Below are 23536 nucleotides of genomic sequence, written 5' to 3'. Positions count from 1 at the left end.
TCTGTCATATTAGGAGATCGGCTAGTGGAGTGGCAGATAAGTTGGCTAAAAGTGGGGTTCACTTGGTGGCCCTAGAGCAATATGATTTTCTTCCACCTTGATTCCTTCTTGTTGCTTCTCTTTTTGTATATTGTTTGTATATTCTTTTGCTTCTTCTTTCTACCTTTCGACCCTCTCGGTCCTATCAATGAATTATTTACCATTCAAAAAAAAGATCCATGAAAGAAAAGAAGAGAAATATCCAAAAAAGATCAAGATCAAGAAAGGGCAATGAAGATCAAGAGGAAGAAAAGATAAGGGGAAAAAGGGAAATAGTTTAAAACCCCAATGGGAAATGGTGAAAAAGGGCAGTTCATCAAGGTATAATTCTTGATTGTGCAGCAATGGCAGCAGTGGGAAGGATGGAAAGTCGTCAATGGGAAGGATGGAGAGTGTCTGTAATAGCAAGGAAAACCAATCCTTGATTGTGCAGCAATGGCAGCCACCTCCCCCCAATGGGAAGAGGAAGCTGGATTTTGATGGTTCTAGTTTTGGTAACCTTGGGCCAGCTGGGATTGGGGGTGTTCTTAAGGACTCCTCGGGGAAGGTAATATGGGCTTTCTCAGGGCCTATTGGTTTAGCAAACGCTAGTGAAGCAGAGGTAAGGGCAGTTCATCAAGGTATAATTCATCTGGGTAGAGATGGTTTGGCCCAAACAATAATAGAGGGAGACTCGCTTAATGTCATAAGGTGGCTCAAGCGTTCTCTAGTTCCTCCATGGAGATTTGCTCGTTTCTTCGACGAGATTAAAGACAAATCTGAAGGGTCCTCTATCACCTATATGCATGTGAGAAGATCTGCTAATGGGATTACCGACAAATTTGCTAAGGAGGGAGTTCATAAGCAGGATCTTGAGTTTTTTTTTTTTTTTTTTTTACCTCCTTGATCGGGCCCTATAATTTTGATCTTTTGTATTTCTATTTTTCTGTTATCTTTGTATTCTCTTGGTGGACTTTCTCAGCCAGTCGTTTTTAATGAAATTTGTTGCCATTCAAAAAATATGGTGAAAAAGGGAGAAAAAGGCAACGATTTATAAACCCAACCCGGAAGGGTGGAAAGAGGGAAAGAGAGAACGGTTTATAGACTCAACTGAGAAGGGTGAAAAGGGAAAAAGGTGAAAAAATAAATGTTGGATGTAAGAAGGGAGAAAGGAAATGAATAAATGATGTAATAGGGGGGAGGGAACGAATGTAGTAGAAGAGGGGAGGGGAGAAAGAGAAACGGAAGAGAAGAGAGAGAAAAAAATAGAGGAGGGGAGATTCCTTGCACCCAAGGGGGAAGTTTCCCACGATTTCCAGGAAGGACTTTCTAGGGCTTCCTCCTTTAAATCTTTTATATGGGGTTGAAGGGTTCTTTCCAAGGTTCATATTTTACTAAAAACAGTATGTTCTTGCTTACTAAAAATAGTAAGCATGTATTTTTAATGAATGATGTGTGGGCTTGGACTTAAGTGATGGTAGGCCAAGGTTAGGTCATAATATGTGGTTTTAAAATGATAAGCGGTCCATTGGAAAAAGGGGTATGGTGGATCATAGATAATGTGAGCATCCTTCACATCTTGGCTGAGTAAAATGCTAATAATCCAAATGAAATGCTAACAAAAGAAAATAACACATGTCCAAAAGTCCACTAGGGAAAATAAATAAATCTAACAGGTGCTAAGATGACCGAATCACATCAACATTGTTGTCCAAGACCTTGGAGGTTTGATCATATGGTCGATCACATATTAAATTTTTGTATTGGATTGGACATATTTTGAGAGATGTAAATGAGATGGCTAGTTCTTTTGTTAAAGGTGGTGTAGATAGAGATTCATTGTACGCAAACGTTGCAATGTCCTCTTCTTTCTAATAGATTTTTGTGATTGCTCAGAAAAGAAGGAACATAATAATCCAATACCTTAACATCTCTGTGGATATGCCCATGGCCATGGAGATAAACAAGAGCTTTAAGAACCTCCCGCAAAAGAGTTGCAATAACCGGCTCTTCAAAACCTTCTGGATGAGCAGACTTCATTATATGAAGGCAAGATCCCCCAGACATGTAAGGCATCACAACCCAAAGGTTGTGGTCTGCCGTGAAAGAGCAATGTGCCCGTAGTAAGTTTGGATGATTAGTCAAGGTCATGGTTTGCACCTCACGACGGATTCCATCCTGTACAAAGTACAAAAGAAATTAAAAGAGACATAACAAAATATCCATCCAGCACACATTCTTCACAACGTGAAGAGGCTATCCCTCATTAATTTCTTGAAAAAACGATCCAGCATGTCAGACAGAGTAACTATAGTCAAGTACGTGAAGCTATGAACCTTTACAAAATTTAAAGAGGAGAAATTTATTTAAAAATCAACAGAAGTGTGTGAGACTAAAAAATCAACAGAAGTGTGACCATGGATACTCAATAGAAACATGCAATTATTCAAGCCTTGCACATTCATTCAGTGGTGAAAAGAAAAACATGCAGCGGAAAACATTTTCCATTAAAAAAATAATTCAACAAACAAATTTATGGAAACACCACAACAGCTAAGTGAATGAAGTCCGTAACAACTGAACGTTGCTATTTAGATTCCACTCAACAAATTGACATAGTACGTAAAAGTCAAAAAACTTCTTACAAAAGAAGAAATAAGCAACTATTATATCCGCTAGAATTTGATCGAGAAGATTAGCATAAACATCTCCCGACTTGCAGTAGTTTATCAATGATGCAACCTGAACTTGTAAAGGTAAATCAGATTGTGTTTTATTAAGTGGCTTTACTCTACATTACCAAAAAAAAAGAAAAAGGAAAACAGTGCTATTGTTCATAGAATGATGCACTTATAAGCAGCCTTTCCAAGTGAATATGTGAATGCAAGAAACAAAAAACATAAAAAGAAAAAAAAAAGTAAAAAGTCAAGATAATTCGATGCTAAATATATAATTAAGACTTGTACGAAGGAAAGTTACAAGATAATATATTGCCCAAATATTTGTGGAACTCAAATATCTGAAGTTCGTAGTAGCAAAGAAACCAACATACCAGATCATTATTGCACTTTTCCAGGTCCAGAACCTTAATAGCAACTATCTCATTAAGTGGAATGCAGAGAGCCCTGTACACAGTAGCACTGACACCTTCACCAACTTCTTCATATAATTTGTACTCTTTTGAACTGACTGGAAATCTCTTCTCAGATACATGTTCCATGGTTCTTTCTTATAGCACATCATTAACACCCCCTGCACCCCTAGATACTCCAGAATAGATACTAAGTTTTACAAATAATGGAATATCAGCCAACTTAATATGAAGTGTCTTCCAATTTGGTAACAGTTTCCCTTTGCTCAAAACAAAATTTGTAGATGAACCTAACAATTCCATGAAGTTGGTCACACTCAATATTATTATATCATGCAAAAGCATACGTAACTTTGTACAAGTGATGATTCAAGAACCCTAAGCATTTCCTACAGAGACCAGTATCTGACAATCTCACTGTGCATTCAAATTTATTTCTTCAAATAATCATATGATGCGATTAAATCCTGTTTCAAAAATCTCGAGAGCAGTCTCCTCCAATCCAAAATTTGAGCACCTTGATACCAGGCATCTGTTTAACAGGAACAAAATCATGCCTATCTAAGCACTTTTTTCAGCACCAGAAAATAAATAGATGTGTTTCCAATCATATCGGAAAATCATGTGCATCCAAATGAGTAGATCTGAAAACTAAGGAAGCTCTGCACAAGATCCAGTCAAATTTATTCCGTACCAGGAACAAGCAGAAGCTGAAGGAACAATATATCTGGGAAGACATTGTAGATAACACTTAGAAACCCAACAAAGGCAACAGTAGTTGAAAATAATCACCCTATTATGATCACATCAAACCATCTCACTAATTTCCATAAGAAGAAACCAGCAAACATTAAATAAAAAATAAATGATATTCAGAGCACAGTAGCATACACTTACACTTCCCCATTAGTTTCTTATGGCATATATGACAAGCACACCAACAAAAGAATATTAGGAAAAAAAACTGTGGCAATATAAGTGTCATGTATGACACAGGGCCGAAAAGAAGTTTATGGACGATTTATGGGCAACAAGTTACATCACTACAAAATGATTTATCAGCTATGTAACTGTAATATATAGGTGACAATATTGACACCAATTTTGCATTTAGTTTTTTCCGGCCCAAGAGGCACTTTCTCTATTAAATCAATGTTCAATAATATAGTCAATGAAGTCAGGCCCAAAGTTTCTTGACATAGCATATGGAGAGCACCGGTTACTCCACGTAATCAGAGTTCTGGAAAACAAAATATGACAGATCAGTTATGCAGACGAGGCTTCCATATGACCAACCGCTGTATTCTTAGTGAAAACTGTGAGGAAACAGAGGATCATTTACTGGTGCATTGTTCTTTTTCCAGAAAGGTTTGGAATCGGTGAGTTAGTTTGGTCTGATTTGGGTCATCCCAAACTCGATCTCTGAACTCTATGTGGAATGTAAGTGAATTCACCTTGGATCATTGGGTAGAAGTTTGTGGAAGATGGTTTTCTTCGCTATTATCTGGTCCAATTAGAATGAAAGAAATGCAAGGACCTCTGAAGAGAAGGAGTCGTCTTTTAGCAAGCTATTATAGAAGATCAAGTCGTAAAGCATAATCTACGCCCAGTCTGGCACGGGTTTAGTGGTTTCTCCATCCAAGATTTTATTCGCAACTGGGGTAAGGCTATTCAAGGTAATATTCCCAAAAAAATTCTGCAGCTTGGAATGCCCCTCTCCAAATGCAATTATGTCAAAATTCGATGGGTATTAGTTTGGTGACCCGAGTCTGTCAAAAATTGGAGGGGTTTGTAGAGATGTTGAGGGCAATGTTCTGGTTTTCTCAGGTCCTATTGGTCGTGCTGATTCTGATGAAATGGAGTTATGGAGATTAGAGCAATCCTTATGGGGTTGAAGATCTTCAAGAGAAGCATGGCTGGTATTCTTATCGCCAAGGGGGATTCTTCGAATGTGATATCTTGGGCTAAGGGGAAGAGTTCGGGTCCATGGCGGTTGACAAAGTTGGCTGATGATATTGCAGGAATTGTTCTGTGTTTTTTTTTTCTTGTATTCCAAGGAGCACTAACAATTTAGCAGATAACTTGGCCAAATCAGGAATACATAGAGAGCTGCATTATGAGGGGCAACCTACCGCCCTCTTTTAATTTGTTTCTTCTCTTTAATTTAGTCATCTTTTCAAAAAAATAATAATTTGTTTTTAGTTTAGCAAATCACGAATAATAGAAGTATAGGATATAGATGGTATAATATCGATTGGGCAGTGATAAATCTCTCTCTCTCTCTCTCTCTCTCTCTCTCTCTCTCTCTCTCTCTCTCTCTCTCTCTGCACTGCCCTATATAGGTCGATTTAAGATATATGGGGGTTGATTTACAACTCCCCATATCGATAATATGTCAAAAATTTAAATCAGATACACCTAGTATGGAACACCCATAGCAAACATTTTACTGTGAGTGAATCTCATATCCTCATCAAGGTCGCCACACTAGATCCCTCCATGGCCTGGACAGTCAAACAAAGTGGGGCCAGCCATGAGGTTTTCCAAATGGTGGGGCCCAAAAGATTAATTTTACAGAAGCCACTATACATTTCGGTTCATCTCACAAAGCACATGCTTCCTGGAGTGGTTTTGTAAGAGTTCTGAAATGAATTCCTTAAAGCTTAAGGAAAGGGATTTCATTTCTATCCTCAAGAGGTGTTGGGAAGAAGTCCCTGAGTCAGTTTTTTTTCATGTTAGTAGCATATACCAAATATTTACTTTTATGACTCTATTAGCAATCTGTCTGTTCTTAGTTAGATTTTATGGGTTGGGTTTAGTCAATCGACTATTTGATTAGGACTTTATTTGTGATCTTTCTGCCCTCAAGAGGTGAAAGCACTACATTTGTGGGTTGGGTTTAGGCAACCAGCTATATGCTTATGACACTACTGGTAATCTTTTTGTTCTTAGATTTTGAAATGAATTCCAAATATTTTATCTTATTTTTTTGTAAAAGGAAAAGATATTAACAAATGAGATGGAGGAGGATCTACAAGTAAGATTACATGATGGGATGTCACATTTATGGAGTGTCATTAACATATCTTAATACCAGCGTATACTAACCCATAGCCCTACCTAGTTGTGACAGATAACCATTGCCTTGGATGTCCTACATCATTAGCATAGTAGTTAATGACATGCAACTAGTTAGTAGTTTAAGGAAAATTACACAAAAACCACTTGACCGAAGTTTCTCAACCATAATCCCCTCAAATTTTCCACCTCGACCGGCTACGTTGAACAAAACCACATGTGGGGTCGTCATATGTTGATAGTGGCTCATTGTGCTCTCTGTATCGAAGTAGACGAAGCGGTTGAACACTTGCTTTTACATTGCAAGTTTGCCAGGGAGGTTTGGTACATAGTTTTATGCATGTTTGGCATTTCTTGGGTATTCTCAGCCCGTTTGGACCAACTTGCGGATTCTTGGTCGTTGGCCCCTTGAAAAAAGAAAGGTAAAGTGCTACGGAACGTGGTTCTATTAGCGACTATTTGGGTGCTGTGGAAGGAAAGAAATGCTAGAATCTTCAAGGGTGTCACCAAGGGCCCATCTTTCATTTCCATGAAGGCAATTGCTTTGATCATCTCTTGGGTGAAGGCATTACCGTCTTTTAGCTTTGTCTCGGCTTTTGACCTTTGGCATGGATGGAAGGAGCTGTGTTCAGGTGGCGGATAGATTGTGCGTGTCACACGAAGATGGTCTCCACCTCCATCGGGTTTTCTTAAGCTTAATTTTGATGGATCGAGTCTGGGAAACCCTGGTCCTGCAGGAGTGGGCGCTCTTTTTAGAAACAAGTTTGGTGACATGATTTGGGCATCTCTAGACCTCCAGAGACTACTAACTCTAATGAAGCAGGGGTCAAGGTCGCCCTTCAGGGTATCAAAATGATCGCGCCTCTTGACTTATCGAGGGTGATAGTTGAGGGGGACTCCCTTAATGTAATAAGACGGCTGAAGGGTAGTGGAAAGCCCCCTTGGCATTTCTACAATTGGATAGACGAGATCATGGAACGGGTTGGGGATTCCGGCATTTCTATCCATGTGGAAAGATCGGCCAATTCCAACGCAGATAGATTGGCCAAGGATGGAGTGGCGAGATCAGAGTTAGAATTTTTTTACTTTCTACCTCCGTGATACGATTGTATCTTTCTTTCTTTTGCTTTCTTCTTTGTCTTTTTTGCTGACTTCCTCGGTTGGCTTTGTACATGCTTCTTCATTCATCAATGATCCATTACCCTTCAAAAATAAACTTTCAATATCTTTTCTATCTGTTATATCATCTTGGTAAAGATAGAAGTAAAGTTTGAGAGAAACATTATATACACCCCTCTAAACGTTAAAAAACTGGTCATATTCCGAAAGATGATAACTCACCATCTCCCTCCCCTCCCAAAATTGGTGTGTGAGCCATCTCTCGTCTCTCTCCCAAGTCCCAACACTAGAAAAATTGTTGGATACTTGACATCCAAATTGATATAGGCAAGCATGGCCTACTCCCACACATATAGCATGCCAATAGATCGGGTGCATTGATTTGGTTGGATGCCATGAGTGCAAACTATTGCTTTCATCCACACCATGATCTGGTGATCGGAGCTACTTGATTCAGGGATGACTTCAAGGGTGTTTCCAAGATGAGTTTAGGCATTATTTTTGCACCGTTTGTCTTTCTTTCATAAGAAAGATTATTTTAAGAGGGGAAGCAAAAGTTGTGTTTGGGACAAGAAAGAGAATTTTGAACGAGTTCGAGGGAAACAAACTATCTTTTAGCATTATTTCCGCCTTGGTTCTCTTATTGTTGCTACCAAAACAACATTCTATGTTTAGTCAAGGTAAAAAAAAATAGGGAGAGAAAAAAATTAAAAGCTTTTAAGGCAAATAACTGGCGATTTTAGTAATCAACAACAACTTGGGGACATTATAGTCAATAAACTTTAGATCATGGAATTTTTGGTAATTTTCCCTTCTTCTTCTTTTTTTTGTGTGTGTGTGGTGGTGGTGGTGTTTGCATGCGTGCGTGCGTGCGTTTGAGAGGGGGGCATACAGTTAATAATTGGTAAAACGGATAAAACATAAAGATATTATTGACATATTGTAATATAAGCAATAAAAAACAAGGCAATAAATTCACATTTTTATACCAACGGTTTTTTCTTAGTTCAAGTCCATGGAGGCTTGCTAGATATATTGATGAGATTTCTGAAATGGCAAGAAGGAGGATGATTGTTTTTTCTCATATTTGGAGTACCAACTGTTTTCCCAATGAGCTAGCCAAATCGGGAGTGGCTAGACTTCATATGTATTTAGGGCCTTTGTTGCCCAATGATTTAACATAGTAATCATATAATAAAGTCTTGTTAACTTCATTAAAAGGTATGTTAACCATGACTGATTTTGCACTTGTACTTCAAAACCCAAATTGGGTCGTTTTTGCTAATGGTAATTGAATTAAAACACAGCAAAGCAGAAACACAACAACGAGACCGACAGAGACTCTAAACAAAAGAAAAGCGCTAAAAAATCAAGCACACGAGAAAAGAAATACAAAGAGAGACAAAAACATCAGCGAGGGGATTCCAAAGTAGATACCACATCTCTGTCAACTTCGGAATGAACAAGCCTATCTGCTTCTCCATTAGAAGGTCGCCACACATGCCTAATCTCAATATCGTGACCCTCGATCAAATCGTGAATCTCCTCTTATCACATCTATGGATCTCCACTGGAACCGTCTCCCACCCATCTAACAACATTAAGGGAATCAACCCCGATGATAAGGTGGTCAAGCAGGGTCCGATCAATAAATAGGGTACCTTAATTAAGACCTTCGACTTCCATCTCCTTGGAGTCTTCCTCGTCAATGGGCCACAAGAATGCTCACCTAATTTCTCTCCTTAGAAGACCCTTGATGCCAGTCGGACCCAAATTCCCAAGGCTCAAACAGTCAAAATTCAACTTAAGAAATCCCGGAGGAGGATCTCACCTGAGGTGAGGACATTCCTGCCAACTACAGCTCAATGGAATCACATCCCAAGACTCGTAGAAGGTAGTTGTGGGATAGCTTGTGAACAAAGTCAGGAATATTTCCCAATGAATCACCAAAAAAAATCTAGATAGCCAAGGGGCGAATTCCCAAGCCTTAAATAGACCAACAATTTTTTTTTTTATTTTTTTTTTGAAAAATAACACATTTATCAGCAATATGACTCAAAAGAACCCCATTGGCCCCCCAAAAGATTAAGAAGACTAGCGAAACTACAATGAATCAGGAGGGGGTCAGCAAACTTGGCAATGACAATGCAAAAAGCACAGTGATTGACATTGATTTTATGTCTTTGACAGAGATGATCAACGATAAGAATCTTGTTAAGCCATGCAATATAACAAATGGAAATGATAAATGCACCCCTTTCATCACTTGGGACCCCCAGCTACAGTGTATCTATGACTGCAAAGGGGGTTGATGTACTTCAGATTTGAAGGAATGAAGTGACCTGATTCCCACGTACAATGCAGCTGGGTGTCCCAAGTGATGAAAAGGGGTGCATTTATCATTTCCCTATAACAAAATGCCATAACTTTCCGTGGGGCCTTAAAGATCCACACTTTCCTAGAGGGAAATTGGATAGCTTGTCCGATTAGATGGGTATAAATAAGAGGACAGAAAACCTTTCAGTTGGATCTCATCTCCAAATTCTACGACCTGAGTCATTTCTCCTAATATATACTGCATTGATGCTAAGGGGCGGGCGAAGCAAAAGACGCACCTCCCAATTGGAAAAATTCCTCCAAAATCTCACGATCCATTCTACTTTTTCATTGATCCTGCTAAAGGAGTCAGCTAAAGGAGACAATGACACTGATACTTAACAGGGGGCATCCTAAAAAGCCGGAAAATCTACACTCGGAGAGGAGGGGGCATACAATAAAGTAGAACTCGAGGAAATGCAGCAGCAGAATATTTGCTTGCAAATGTACAATATACTTGCTCCAAATGCAAACAAATACAAACACAATATCATTTATAAAGTGTGTGTGTGTGTGTGGAGAGAGAGAGAGGGGGGGATGGGGGCTCAAACGCATGCATACACGTAGTTCAATACCTCATGCTGTCTTCTGCTTACCTAACAAGCAAATTTGCACTAGTACATTGATGATTGATCATCTTGTTTAATTTTTCGTAATCATTCAATAGCTAGTAAGCAGCAAGGGACGCAGTTCATAAAAGAGCCCGTCTCAAGATGAATTAAATTTCACAAAGCATGTGTGGATTCGTTGTTTCAAAAATTAAAACATTTCAACACACAAAAACAACCTGAATTCCTTCTGATCAACTCTACAGTCCGCAGACATCACAAAATTAAACCAGAAACAAAATCCAGGCGATTCAATTACCCTACTCAACCCGAAATTATCTCATCTAGGCTCCATTTTCCAACATTAGATAAAAATTCACCCTAAAATGGAAAAGATGCATACATGGTTTTTGCAGCATAAAATAGACTGAACAATTCATAGCACGAATACACAGATTCAAACAAGAAAATAAACAGAAATCAATCGCTTAATTAAGCACCTGGAATGGAGATTTTACTTTCCAAATAAGACCTAGGACGAGAAAGCTAGGGTTCGAGACGGATTTCCAAAAAAGTCCCTTCCTCTCCGATTCTGTGAAAACAAAAACAAATCATGGATGAGAGAGAAAGTGAAAAAACTTTAATTATCTTTCTGAGGCTCTGCGATCGACTTTCTTACCATGAAAAGAACTGAAAAAAGGAAGGTTTATTTTTTTTCTCCCCTCTTTCTCAGAGAGAGAATCTCGGTTTCAAAGAAGAAGAAAAAGGAAGAACTGAAGAGAGAGAGAGAGAGAGAGAGAGAGAGAGAGATCCTTGAAATACACTAGGATGATCTCTGACAGAGAGGGTTGCTGCCTTGCAATTTGGCGTGGGCCCAACCAAGCTCTTCTAGTTCAGTAGGTGGAAAAATAGAGGGCCGTGAGACAGTTGTTTTTGTTTCTCGCGAATTTATCCCACTGGGGTTTATTTTCTTGTGAGGAATCATAGGGGATAGTGGTGGGGCCCACTTATGTAGTTTTGGCTTGATCTTGACCGTTCTTCTATAAATCCCACCGTGGAGATGATATAGAGTACAGACCATAATCATCCTTTTACAGTGAATAAATAGCTTAAATGTAAAATTATATTAAATTAGGCTACTTAGTCCTTCCTAAAAGAGACTTATTGGGCCCCACTTGTACCTTCTATATGTGGTTAGATTCATAGGACCATTTTAGGTCCATGATCAATGAAGCATCTTTTACGGTTTTACCAATGAAATCTGAACCGTTGATTTTTCTTATTCATAATCTTAAGCATGGTATGTCACTACTATGTCCGACTGGCATGTGAATTTAACCAAATGGACCCCCCTCGTTATGTTCTTTAAGTTCAACAGTCATGATTGCACAAACGTGCCCCATGTAGGACCCTAAATCTACCGCCACTATTGATAAGGGTTCTAGCTAATGTGATTTTTAGGCTAAGCCATTACCATGGTAGGCCCTACCAGATGAGTGGTTTAGATCACGCTGATGTCATACATATCATAGGCCAAATCGCAAGTTGCCTCACCGCGTCTCATTTAGAGGGTCTCGTCGTATCATATCAAAATCGTTATTCTTTGTTTCTGTGGGAAGACAATTGCGTCTCTTTTCTAGGTGTATTCAGTATTTTTTCCCATATATATTGGTTCCGTGATGGTTTAATGTGAGGAAAATCTTCGGACAGTAAAAAATCAATCGGTCTTTTTCTAATTTGTTGTATTAGTGGAATGCTAGTGTCCGGCGCAAGGCCACCCGGCTTAATAAGACACATTTTTCAAAACACCGTAGTCTCCTATGCCATGTTTTTGGATTAAAGACATGTCTGCACATTTGGGTACATTAATCATATATTTTAGTAGATGCATTGTAGGGGTAAAATTGGTATATTCGGTACCGACTCAGCACCAACTCAAATACAAAACATGCTCAATATAAGCCCATACAGAGGATCTATAGGCCCCGACCCAATCATCTACTAAAACCCGCGCCTCACCCCATACCAAAGCTACGTCCTACATCATCAGTACCGGCTCTCCGGAAGAAGAGACACAACTGCGGAAATCCCGCCCTCACCCCTTCTCATCGTCTTTTTGTTTGTGTTGCCCATCTCTGATTTGAGTGTCGAAGTGACCGCCCAGAACCACAACTCTAGGCCCACTGACGTTTTGTTTGTGAGTGCAGGATCTCAAACTCCACCAGACTAGTACGTGCAGTCGGATTCTAGGCACCATCATGCATCATGCACCTATATGGCAATGAGACACCCTATCTAATTTGGATTGAGGCCTCCATTCCTCCCTGGTCCCTAAGCAATGTATTGTTTTGTCGTTGAATTTGCCGTTTAAAGGATGGTGTTGATGTTCGATCACAAAGTCAATTTCACCTTACACATAACATAGAATAAATAATTAAATAAATGAATAAATAATGAATTGGTAGGGTCCTACCAAACCCCAACTTACCTACAAAATTATTATTATTACTATTGCTATTATTATTATGAGGGCGAGGTTTCTGAGCTAGAGCTCATAATACACCATCTCCCATAGTTGTTTGACTCATATAACCCAAATTCTATAGAACCTCATATAGATAGGGTGTTCATAAGAAACCATCTCCATATCATAATCCTAACCATCCGATCTATTGCATCGTAATTTCTAACCATTTATTTTAAAACTCCACAAATCATAACCCTAACCATAACCCATAATCATAATCATAACCATAACCATAACCCTAATCCTAACTACAACCAATAGAATGAATGGGTTGGATGACTAAAACAACAATGGGAGATGTTGTTTCTGAGCTCTAGCTCAGGCTGAGCTCGAGCTCAGAAACCTTTTCCTATATTATTATTGGCATTATTATTAGGGAAATGATATTAGCGCAACCATATTTTGATGTTTTCGCTAAACCATCTTGTCTTTTAGTATTTAAAGAGATGTTTATTACATTTCCCAAAAAGCTCTAAGAAGATTATTAAAGAAAATACAAGTTAACTTTGTGTAATTATTAAAACAAACATTGTAGTGGGAATATTACTACTACTACTACTATTATTAGAGAATTTATCTTGACACTATCAACTCTTGTTTCCTTAATGACACTCCCCTCTTCATGTGTTTCAAATTAGTTTTGGAAGCAATGGAGTGTGAATATTAATATTATTATTAATATTACTGCGGATTTGCTAGGGCATTTCAAGGCTGACTTTTGCACGAGAGAATAGCCACCTCAAATTAATTAAATGAATAAGATAAAATCTGCTGATAAGTGAGCCTGTGTGGATGTTATCTCACGCAAAAGTCAGCTGCAAAATGCCTTACCGCGAAATTCCCTAGCAAACCCTTATTATTATTAGGATAATGATATCCTTACAACCGTGTTTCGATAATGAGACAAACTTTCCTTGTTTTACATGGTTTAACCGGCTGCTGAGAGATTTTTTTTTTTGTTTTTTTTGTTTTTTTCGGTTTGTTGGAGGGATTGTGATAGCTTTCAATTTAAAGTTAAAACGTGTAAAACAAGGTGAGTTTGTCTCGTTATCAAACACATTGCTGTGCACATATAAATCCCTTTATTATAATTATACCATAATCATCAAATATAGAAGCACATTGATGCATGACAATCCATGGAAGGAACCACGGCTATCGGTTGGCAATCTATCGGTTGGATCGTTTCAAAATTTTGATAGCTGGGTGGTAGGAAAATGCCTTAGAAGATATGTCAGAGAATATTAAGAGAATCAGAATATAAAATATCATTCTAATTCGATCGTAGATCTAGGCAATAATACTAGATCTGCAAGAAGCAATGATGGACAGTTCAAATATTATCTCGATTTCATATCTAAATGTTGGATCAATCTGAAACTTGAATACACGTGGACGATGTTGAAAAGGATGAAGAATCTAAAATTCGAAATCAAACTGATCAATAGTTAGATTGCACGATTGGGACTAGTTGCAAGAACTTAAAGCTAAGACATAGAAATGATGGTCAAAGTGCAGAGAAGAAAATGAATCGAGAAGAAGGTTAACCACTTACCACAAATTGAAGCAAAGGAGCCTAAACATACAATTGGGACCAAGGAAGAAGGATTCTTCCCTGGGAGCCTTCGATTCCCGCTTCGGATTCCCGTTTCGATTCCCGCTCTGGCAATCTTGAGCAGGATTCTTCCTTGGGAGCCTTCGATTCCCGCTTTCGATTCTCGTTTCGATTCCCGCTCTGGCAACCTTGATCGGGACTAATTACCCCTTTAAGTATGTTTAGGGTTCTTGTCAAATTCTTGGACCTAGCGGTGGTGTGTAGGCCCGAATTGTATCCTAACAGTTGAGTTCTCTTATCACTTCCATGGGGTTATGAATCTGACCCCCTCACTAGACCTGGCAAAAGTGACCCGTGCCCGCGGGTCGACCCGACCCACCCGCAAATTTGCGGGCACGGGTCTAAGTTTTAGTGACCCGTCAAAAACTAACCCGCGAGCACCCGCATTTTTACAGCATTTTTTAATTTTTTTGAGAATGTTATCATCACTACTGTTTTTATAAGGGAACTCCTCACTTTATAAAAAGTACGGTATAGCCTGCACCATAGGATTATCCAAACCGTCCATTAGATGGGCCATAGCCTAAATAGGTTATGTCCCAAAATTATTTCCATTGGTTGATTCTAACCCTCCGATCTATAAAGGGTTAGGATCAACCCTCTAACATTCAGATTGGAGGGTTAGGATCATCCTATGGAAATGATTTTTGGAGCATAACTTATTTAGGCTATGGCCCATCTAATGGACGGTTTGGATCATCCTATGGTGTGGGCCATACCATACTTTTAATAAATTGAGAGTGCGCTCATAAGAAACAGTAGTGTTGATAACATTTCCATGTGTTTTTTATTTTATAAGAATTTGCTACCAAGCTTCTCCTATGGCAATTTCTCGGCAAGTGGCCATAGTGGTGCGCAAAGATACGCAAATGGCGAATGTCGCTAGCAAACGAAAAAAGTAATCATTACACAAAAAAAGACTAATAAAATATTGAAGGTTATGACAATTACGGAAAAACAGATGCTGTCAAATCAGAATAATTATTACAATCCCCATATTTGCGGCATATTTGAGGCTGACACGCGGGTTGACCCGGCCCACCCGCGGGCCGCGCGGGTCACCGAAATTTTGACCGTTGGTCATTTCCTCACCCGACCCGTGGACCCACACCCGCATCACCCGCGGGTTGACCCGGCCCGACCCACCCGTTTGCCAGGTCTACCCATCACACATCGTATAAACCAACCGAGACATCTATTTCTCATAATGATAATTTAACTTCTGTAGCTCCTTACTTCCATCTTTTTTTTTGAAATAGGTAAGCTGGGGTTAGGCGGATCCGACCAAATATATTAAGAAAGATCAATAAAGATACTACAAGAAAACAGAAAAGCAAGCCCCTCGCACATCAGAAGAAGGGCAAACAAACTATCAAAAAGGAGCCAAAGGCCACCCAACAAAACGGCAAAGACAAATAAAGGAGAACAACCTAACCGCTTCAGCAAAATGAAAACAACAGCCACAACACTGCCAAAATTCGAACAGCTACCACAAAAAGTTTTTTTCTCATTACGTCTACAATTCATCATTGGTAGCACAAATTCATAGTTCTAGTTATGTTTTAGACGTAGTAGAATCCATTATATTGATACCAGCATGCATGAGAAAGTTATCAAAATTTCATATTTAGGTGCTGTAATGAAGGACATTTTGTGGGTGAATCTATAAAAAATAAAAGCCATACTACTCTTCCCAAAGGTCGCATGACTATTTTGAAGGTCGCACGACTTCTATCAAAGCAGGCCCACACTCCATTTTTTGGAGAACTTCTCTTTCTATCTTGAATCATGGATTTCTATGTTTCTATTTTTGAGTAACAGGACTACATAACTATTGTCAGATCAAAATTCCTTAATCAATACTCATCAAAATTTTAGTAGAGACAGATTTATTACCTGGTGGGGTTCATGCTCTGTACCTTCCAACCGCCACGAACTCTCTCTTGACTTCGTAGACCTTTACAGAAACTACTTTCGGTCCTATAGCCATTCTCCAGGAGATGACTCTGGTTGCGAATTTGTTTTCACGAGGGATTATTTGAAATGATACATAATTAAAAACATTTTTCCTTTGTGAAAACTTGATTAGAGTTCTAACCCTGGTTAAGAGTAGGATGTCATTTCCTGGAAGCGATACATATGCACTGATCCATGGCCAAGATTAACCTAAGGCCCCGTTTGGATTGCAAGAAAAACCATTCCATGATTTAGAGGAAATTTTTATGATTATAGTTATTTTAGAGGTGTATCATCATAAATTGAATGTCCCTCTAACTAAAAATTAATAGGGTTAGTTCAAGCTCTTTTTTCTTGTGTAAATAATAAAGAAAATTTAGGTAATATTCTCCATTTCCAAACTTTTCCCAAAATTTCCTGCAATCCAAACAGGGTCTAAAGGTTATGATGAAGTAGGATTGTGAGGTGGTGTCTTAGCGTCCCTTGGGTCATTTAGGACCCTTGGATCACTTTAATTCATAACCAAGACACTCCTAGGGTTATGATGGGGACAAAGCAAGATTTGGGAAGAGGATAGCTGGAGATCATGCTAATAGGGTTGGGTTTTGCCGTTTTGGTTAAAGAATTTTGGGAGAAAAGGACATAATGTGTATTAAATATTTAAATGCATGCGGATGGTTTGGCTTTGGGATATTTTGAGGAGAGTGGATGGGCCCCATGATGCATGAAAAGGTGGCTTGAGCAATTTATAAAGCCCCTTTGACATTGATGTCATTTCAGCAAAGGTGGTGGTGGGCCTTCGGTGATTGGCAATCGTTAGGACCAACCGGACCCAATCCGAGGAACCATTTACTCAACCCGACCCGACATAAGTTTCAACCCAACCCAACCCAAGTTTTTAAGCTTACTAAAAGCAAAAAAAAATAAAATAAAAAAATGTCTGGTTTCACTCGGACCAGGTTGCCCAAGCCCTCAACCTGAACCCAACTTGAACTCAACCTGGGTTAGGAAAACCCAAACCGGACCCGGCCTTTTTTCAGGTTCAACCCGACCTGAGTTGCAACCCTATCAATCGTAGGGCATGTTTGGCAACCATGAAAAATTATTTCATGGAATATTAGTGAGGTCAGCTGTTAGAAATCTGCGGAGGGTAAAAAACAGGAGAAAAAAGACCCAAGTTGAAGTTCTTTTCACTATTTTTATCGATTTCTAGAGCTCTCGCCACTCGAACCCTCTCAAATCTCTCTCTCTCTCCCTCCCTCCCTCCTCCTGCCCTTCTCAGCTCCTATTTTACAATTGGCAGACGAATATACCATGGAATAATTTTTCATGGCTGCCAAAACATGCCCATAGATAATGGTTTTAAGCATTTGTTGCCATTGCCTAAGATCTTGGATTTGATGGCCATTTTCATGGATCTATGTCTCCTTGGTAGGTGATCTTCATCATGAATGCATCCATATGGTTGGATTGGCGAAATTGCCAAACTTTGGCATTCTATCTAGGATCTTTAACTTTTGTGACGATCTGGACAAAATAGTGGTGCCTCCAGGAACTTTATAAAACTTTCGTTTCAATTTATATTTAGCAACGACTAATCTTTGTGATCTCGTATATTTTGCTCCTATAACATCACACTAAGTAAAGTTTTCCCTCATTGCCAAAGAAGAAACCCATCAAGTGTCAAAGCAACCGATTCTCGGTCCTATGTGATGCTGAGGACGAGACATCCCATATTGGTGGAATCTAGAATTCGGGAAAGGCATCTGCTCATTTGGAGTTCAATCCCCCGCCTTATCCCACCGACAGCGAAGAAGGATCTTCGCAAACAGTTAGAAGGAAAAAAGGAAAACTCCCCTCCCCCTTCTTCATCACATCGCTGACAAACACCGGGTCAGATAGCCCTCCTCCCATTAACTACTAGAAGTCGAGGAAGAGCCAGGAAAACATGAAGTTGAGTCAAAAGCTGATAGACCTGGAACATTTCCATCCCGAACTATAGCCATGTGGAAAGGGCCATATCTAGTTCCTTTAGGACCCAAAGATATTTAGAGTTAGAATCATTATTAAAGGATAGCAAGAGGCTGACCAATTCCTCATTAGAATCATTCTTGAAGGATAGCAAGAAGTTGACCTTGATGTTCTTGAGATTTGTTTCTTCTCCATCGATTCGCTCACAGGTCCCTAGTTCTTTTGGATCATTTAAGTCTTTAGTTTCTTTCCCTATCTAGTTTGTTTCAAAGATAGGACTGATGCTTTTCATACTTAAATATACCATCTTTCTTTTCACTTAATGAACCGGTAGGGGTCCATGCCAAACCCCAGCTTACCTATAAAAATAAAAATAAAAATAAAAATAGAGTTTCCCCTCATTTTTTCCGAGGTCGAGCAGTCTGAATTTCACTACAGGATTTGCAAATGAATATTGGAATGGGCCACCAAAAAATGGCATGAGCATACGTGCCCTATCAGCCCTTCCGAGTCTTGAGCATAGTTAGCAAAACTCCATTTTTTTTTTTTTTTGAAAAAGAAAGCGTTTTATTGGTGTGCCGTTTAAAACTTTCACAACGAATAAAACTCCGTTTTTTTGAGGCAAACGTTTTAAACATGTTTTTTGGGCCAACTTTCCAATTTTTCCCCATCATATTTTGTCAATGACAAAATTCTAAACTCATTTTCTTGTGTTTCCGGTTTTTTGACTACGCTTTTTTTGAACCACTGCCGTATTAAACTCGAATATTTGCCGTCCCGTTTTTTTGGCGAATCACGTTTTGCTAACTACCGTCTTGAGTAAAGTTTACTTGCTCCATTACCCTTTGAAAGAGAAAGCCTTTCTTAGATTAAACTTTTTTACCTTTTTTTTTTGTTTTGGGTTGTGTGTGTTAGCCTTTCAAATAGTAACTGGTATTTTTTCCTTGTAATAGGCTTGGATCTTACTACAATGTCCTGATTGAAAATTCAATTTTATCGGTTGGGAAGGGGGAATAAATCCCTAGGAATTCATTTCTTCACCAATAATCTCCACAAGAACATACACCGCCCTTGAAATGATGAAATCGTAACCTATCCCTCACAATGATTTCTCTATCAAAGATCTTAGATATGAGCTTTGTTGCAGTATGACAATCAATACACGCACGAAGATTCTTCACAATGCGTATAGGCCTCAAGGAGTCCACATTGATAAGTCCAAATGCAATAGCCAACTTCTCACTATGATAGCACAAAACTTGTTCCTTCTCTTCCTCCTCTATGTCTAGCCGAACTTCTATCGTGTTTGGGACATACCCAGCCAATCTTAAGCGCCTGCCCATCTCATCAAGCTTCGGCCTCAACTCCTCAAATCGCGGGTCCCACTTGTTGCCCTTATTAAAGAATTCATGAACCACTCCATCCACCTCAGTCACACTGCAGCCAGGACACTTCCTAACTCCCCTATCTTTCATCATGTTCCTAACTTCTACAGCTTGGGCCCATCTACTTCCATGGGCATATATGTTTGATAAAAGCACATAATTTGCGTCATGGAGAGGATCCAACTCAATAAGTAACCTCCCTACAAACTCCCCCATCTCCACATTCTTGTGCACACTACAGGCATTAAGCAAAGCTCCCCACATGACCGTGTCTGGCTCGATAGGCATGCTTTTAATGAGTTCAATTGCTTCGCTTAATCGCCCGGCTCGACCAAGAACATCAACCATGCACCCATAGTGCTCAATTCTAGGAATGATTTGATACTCTGTTCTCATCCCATTAAAATGACTATATGCCTCATCCACTAACCCCCCATGGCTACACGCTGTTAGGACCGCGATAAACGTCACCGAATCAGGTCTAAGTCCAATCCCCACCATCTCCTCAAACACCCCTAAAGCCCTCCTTGCCATCCCATTCATGGCTAGCCCAGAGATTAAGGCTGTCCATGACAAAACATTTCTCCCTATCATCATATCAAAAACCTTGAAGGTTTCCTCAACAACCCCACATTTAGAGTACATGTCTATCAAAGCCGTGCCTATGTTAACACTCAATGGGATTTCATTCCTTTCTACGTACATATGTATCCATCTTCCTTGTTCTAACGCGCCTAGATGTGCCGAGGCACAAAGTATGCTAACCATAATCGATTCGTTCGGGTCCAAACCTTCAATTTGAAATTCACTAAACAAATCCAATGCCTCTTTGAATCGACCACCATGAACGAACCCAGAAATCATAGAGCTCCAACACACAACATTTCTCTGGGGAATTCTATCAAACAGTTTCCGTGCATCATCAATAGCCCCACACACTGAGTACAAATGCATTAAAGAACTGTCAATGTAAGGATCTGAGATACAACCCATTTTCAACAGGTGCCCATGAACGGATTTCCCGGGGAGGAGGTTATTTTCCACGGAAAATGATTTTAGAACAAATGGGTAGGTGTATTTGTTAGGGGTGATTCCACAATGGAGCATTTCAAGGAATAAATTAATCGAATGGTTGGGGAATTTTGATGAGGAGAAAGCTCTGATAATGGTGTTGAAAGTGAAAAGTGAGGGTGGGTCGAGAGTGCGGAAGAATTGGAGGGCGTAATCGAGGCTGGCGTGATTGGAGACTGCTGAGAATTCGAAGAGGGCGCTGAGGGCATAAGGGTTGTGGGAAAGGCCGGAGGTGAAAATGTGAGAGTGGATTTGTTTGAGTTGGTTGATGGATTTGCAGTTTCTGAGGAGGGAGAGGAAGGAAGGTTGGTGGGTAAGGAGGTGGGTGTAAGAAGGTGTGGAGAGCCATTGAGGCTTTGATTTGTGGGTTGGAACGGACAGAGGGGCGGAAGGGGAAAATAGTGGGGTGGAAAGGGAAGACATGTTGGTTTTCCTTCGCGAGTTTGCGTTGGTTTTGTCGCGCGATTTTTAAGAATTTCAAATGTTGAAGGGGTGTAGCTAACCTGTGCCAGGTAGGGCAGTTGATTCACTGGGTGCGTTCCGAAATTTGAGTTTCTGTGAGACCGAAACCGAAATCGGGGATACCCTCGAAACGTTACAAAATTTGGGCCGACAGTCTTTGATTTGTTGGCGGAGCACTAGAAAGGCTTAATGAGTCAAGTACGTACGAATAAAACTTGGCTCTAGACCCCTTGCTTACAGCTACGGGTGTAAACGAGCCGAGCCCGGCTCGGCTCGGCTCGTTAAGCTCAAAGGCTTGGCTCGGGCTCGGCTCGGCTCGGCTTGGTCAGGCTCGGACAGGCTCGCGAGCCGCTCCTGAGCTTTAAGGAGCCGGTTATAAAGTTTCGCTAGCAAAAGCAAATAAGAAAAAAAAAAGTAATGATTACAAATAAAAAGTAAAATAGCTCATTTTATAAAGTTTCGCACCTCTCACTCACTAGCAAAAGCAAATAAAAGAAAAAAAAAGTAATGATTACAAACAATAAAATAAACAGCTGATTTTATAAAGTTTAAAATAAAAAATTACCAATAAAATGTGCTAAGTTATGACAATTAATAAAAAAATACCAAAAAGTTTACAAAATTATGACAATTACGGTTTTCGATTTTTCACAACCGTTCGCTTTTGCATATGATGTTGACATTACATACGTACCATCATACCATCATTACGTGTTTCAGTATTTGTTTTTTTCAGATGAACATGACACGAGCGTTAACGAGCCGAGCCGAGCCGGCCCTAACTCGGGCTCGGCTCGTTAAGCTTAACGAGATTCAAGCCGAGCTTCCGAGCCCGAGCCAAAATTGACACCCTTACTTACAGCATAATAGTGGTGGGTGTGGAAATATCAATTCGTTCTAATAATAAAAAGTAGGCGTGGATTTGATATTTCCACCACCCCTGCTATTTGAGGGGCTGGAGGAACTTCCTCCAGCCGGTCTGGGGCCAAATTTTGTTCCCTATGATCACCCAATGATGGTTCTCAATGGCAATTGGGCGGAGTTGTAGCCACCGAAAAGGCCAACAGATCAGGGGCAAAGGCACATATAGCATGAGGGGGCCATGGCCCCCAATGAATTGCAAAATCCCTTTTATGGTTTATGGTCTTACATGATGCTTAGCTAGTTTAGTGGCTTTACATGCATGCTTAGTGGCCATGGCCAAGTGTAAATTAGTCCAGCCCCCAAAGTGTAAATTCCTGGCTCTGCGCTTATTAGAATATGTGAGTCTCACATATTCTAATAGCGCTGGGTCCAATCCCATAGATGTATGTGTTTGGAATTACCCTAACAACCATTGCCTTTTTAGCATTTTACGGTAACAAACAAGTACTTAATATTAGTATTGCCCTTCGGATATAAACCAAACAGTAGGAAAATGATTCGAGGAGTCCTGAGTGCCATTTCATGCAGGGAAATGATATATTCACCAATTTTTCTACTTGGCACAGCTCCCTTTAGTGTAAAAGAGTAGTCATGGATACACTGGAGGGGGTGTCCCAAGTAAAAAAAAGAGAAGAAGAGAGGCATCTATATCACTTTCTTTACACGCCGCCCTAAATATACCATATCTCATAATCAAGAGGAATGATAGATACAATGGCGCCCTTGCATAAAGAGCGGGAAAAGCAAATAATGAATCCTTTAATCCCCAATTTGGATTGCAGTTTTTTTCTTCTTCTTTTTCAAATTTGGAAAGAAAACTATTTGAAAATTTTCTTACATTTTTTTAAACATGGAAAAAGATAACTTGAACCAGACCTATTAAATTTTGACTTAGTGGGATCTTCAATTTTATGATAATATCCCTCTAGATTAACCACAATCATTCTATTTCCCCCTAAATTGTGAGAGGAAGTGTTTTTCTACCATCCAAACCAGATCTAAAACCATCTTCTGCATCACAACTTACATAACAACTCTAAAAAAGAGAACCATTCACCAACTATGAGAAGAAAATGATGATCTTAAGCGGGTTCAAATGTACGCGTCGCTTGACTGTGAATGCATGGGGTGGTTGGGCATTTTGTTGGGACCGCAGGTGGAGTGGTTGGGCATTTTGTTTTTGGGTCTTCAACAATGGACCCACCGGTGACGACTGATGTAAATTACAAAACAGGAATGATATAATCGCCCCACTTATAATTTATAAATACACTGCCCAGAGAAGAAAAGGGGGCAAAAATATCACTTCGCATACAAAATATATGAGAGAAGTTATATATTCACCACTTAAGTTAGCTGTTCAGATCAACATATCTGATCACTTACAAGATTCTC

General features: G+C 39.6%; 1 protein-coding gene and 1 pseudogene across 5 annotated transcripts in view; both read right to left on the bottom strand.

Annotated features, from left to right (window-relative positions):
* Positions 1-11143, bottom strand: part of LOC143884430 (Protein kinase superfamily protein) — a 31335-nt gene extending 20192 nt beyond the window's left edge. For 2 of the 5 annotated variants that reach the window (XR_013252869.1, XM_077387998.1), the window contains exons 1-4: positions 10910-11142; positions 10731-10822; positions 3071-3836; positions 1942-2196 (exon numbers count right to left, since the gene is read on the bottom strand). Coding sequence is in view for 4 of the 5 variants with exons in the window: in XM_077387998.1 (XP_077244113.1) it covers positions 1942-2196; positions 3071-3238 (423 nt within the window). In the remaining variant the exon portion in view is untranslated. Of the gene's footprint in view, positions 1-1941; positions 2197-3070; positions 3837-10730; positions 10823-10909 lie in introns of all 5 variants that reach the window. The other 3 variants (XM_077387997.1, XM_077387995.1, XM_077387996.1) reach the window with 3 other exon arrangements.
* Positions 11144-19336: 8193 nt separating this feature from the next.
* Positions 19337-21178, bottom strand: LOC143882739 (pentatricopeptide repeat-containing protein At4g21065 pseudogene; annotated as a pseudogene).
* Between the last annotated feature and the right edge of the window lie 2358 nt (positions 21179-23536).

This window comes from Tasmannia lanceolata, unplaced genomic scaffold, assembly GCF_043159265.1.
Source record: "Tasmannia lanceolata isolate RefF3 unplaced genomic scaffold, GAP_Taslan_0.1 ptg000008l, whole genome shotgun sequence".
NCBI classification, from domain to species: Eukaryota; Viridiplantae; Streptophyta; class Magnoliopsida; order Canellales; family Winteraceae; genus Tasmannia; species Tasmannia lanceolata.
This window is presented reverse-complemented; position numbering and strand designations above follow the sequence as displayed.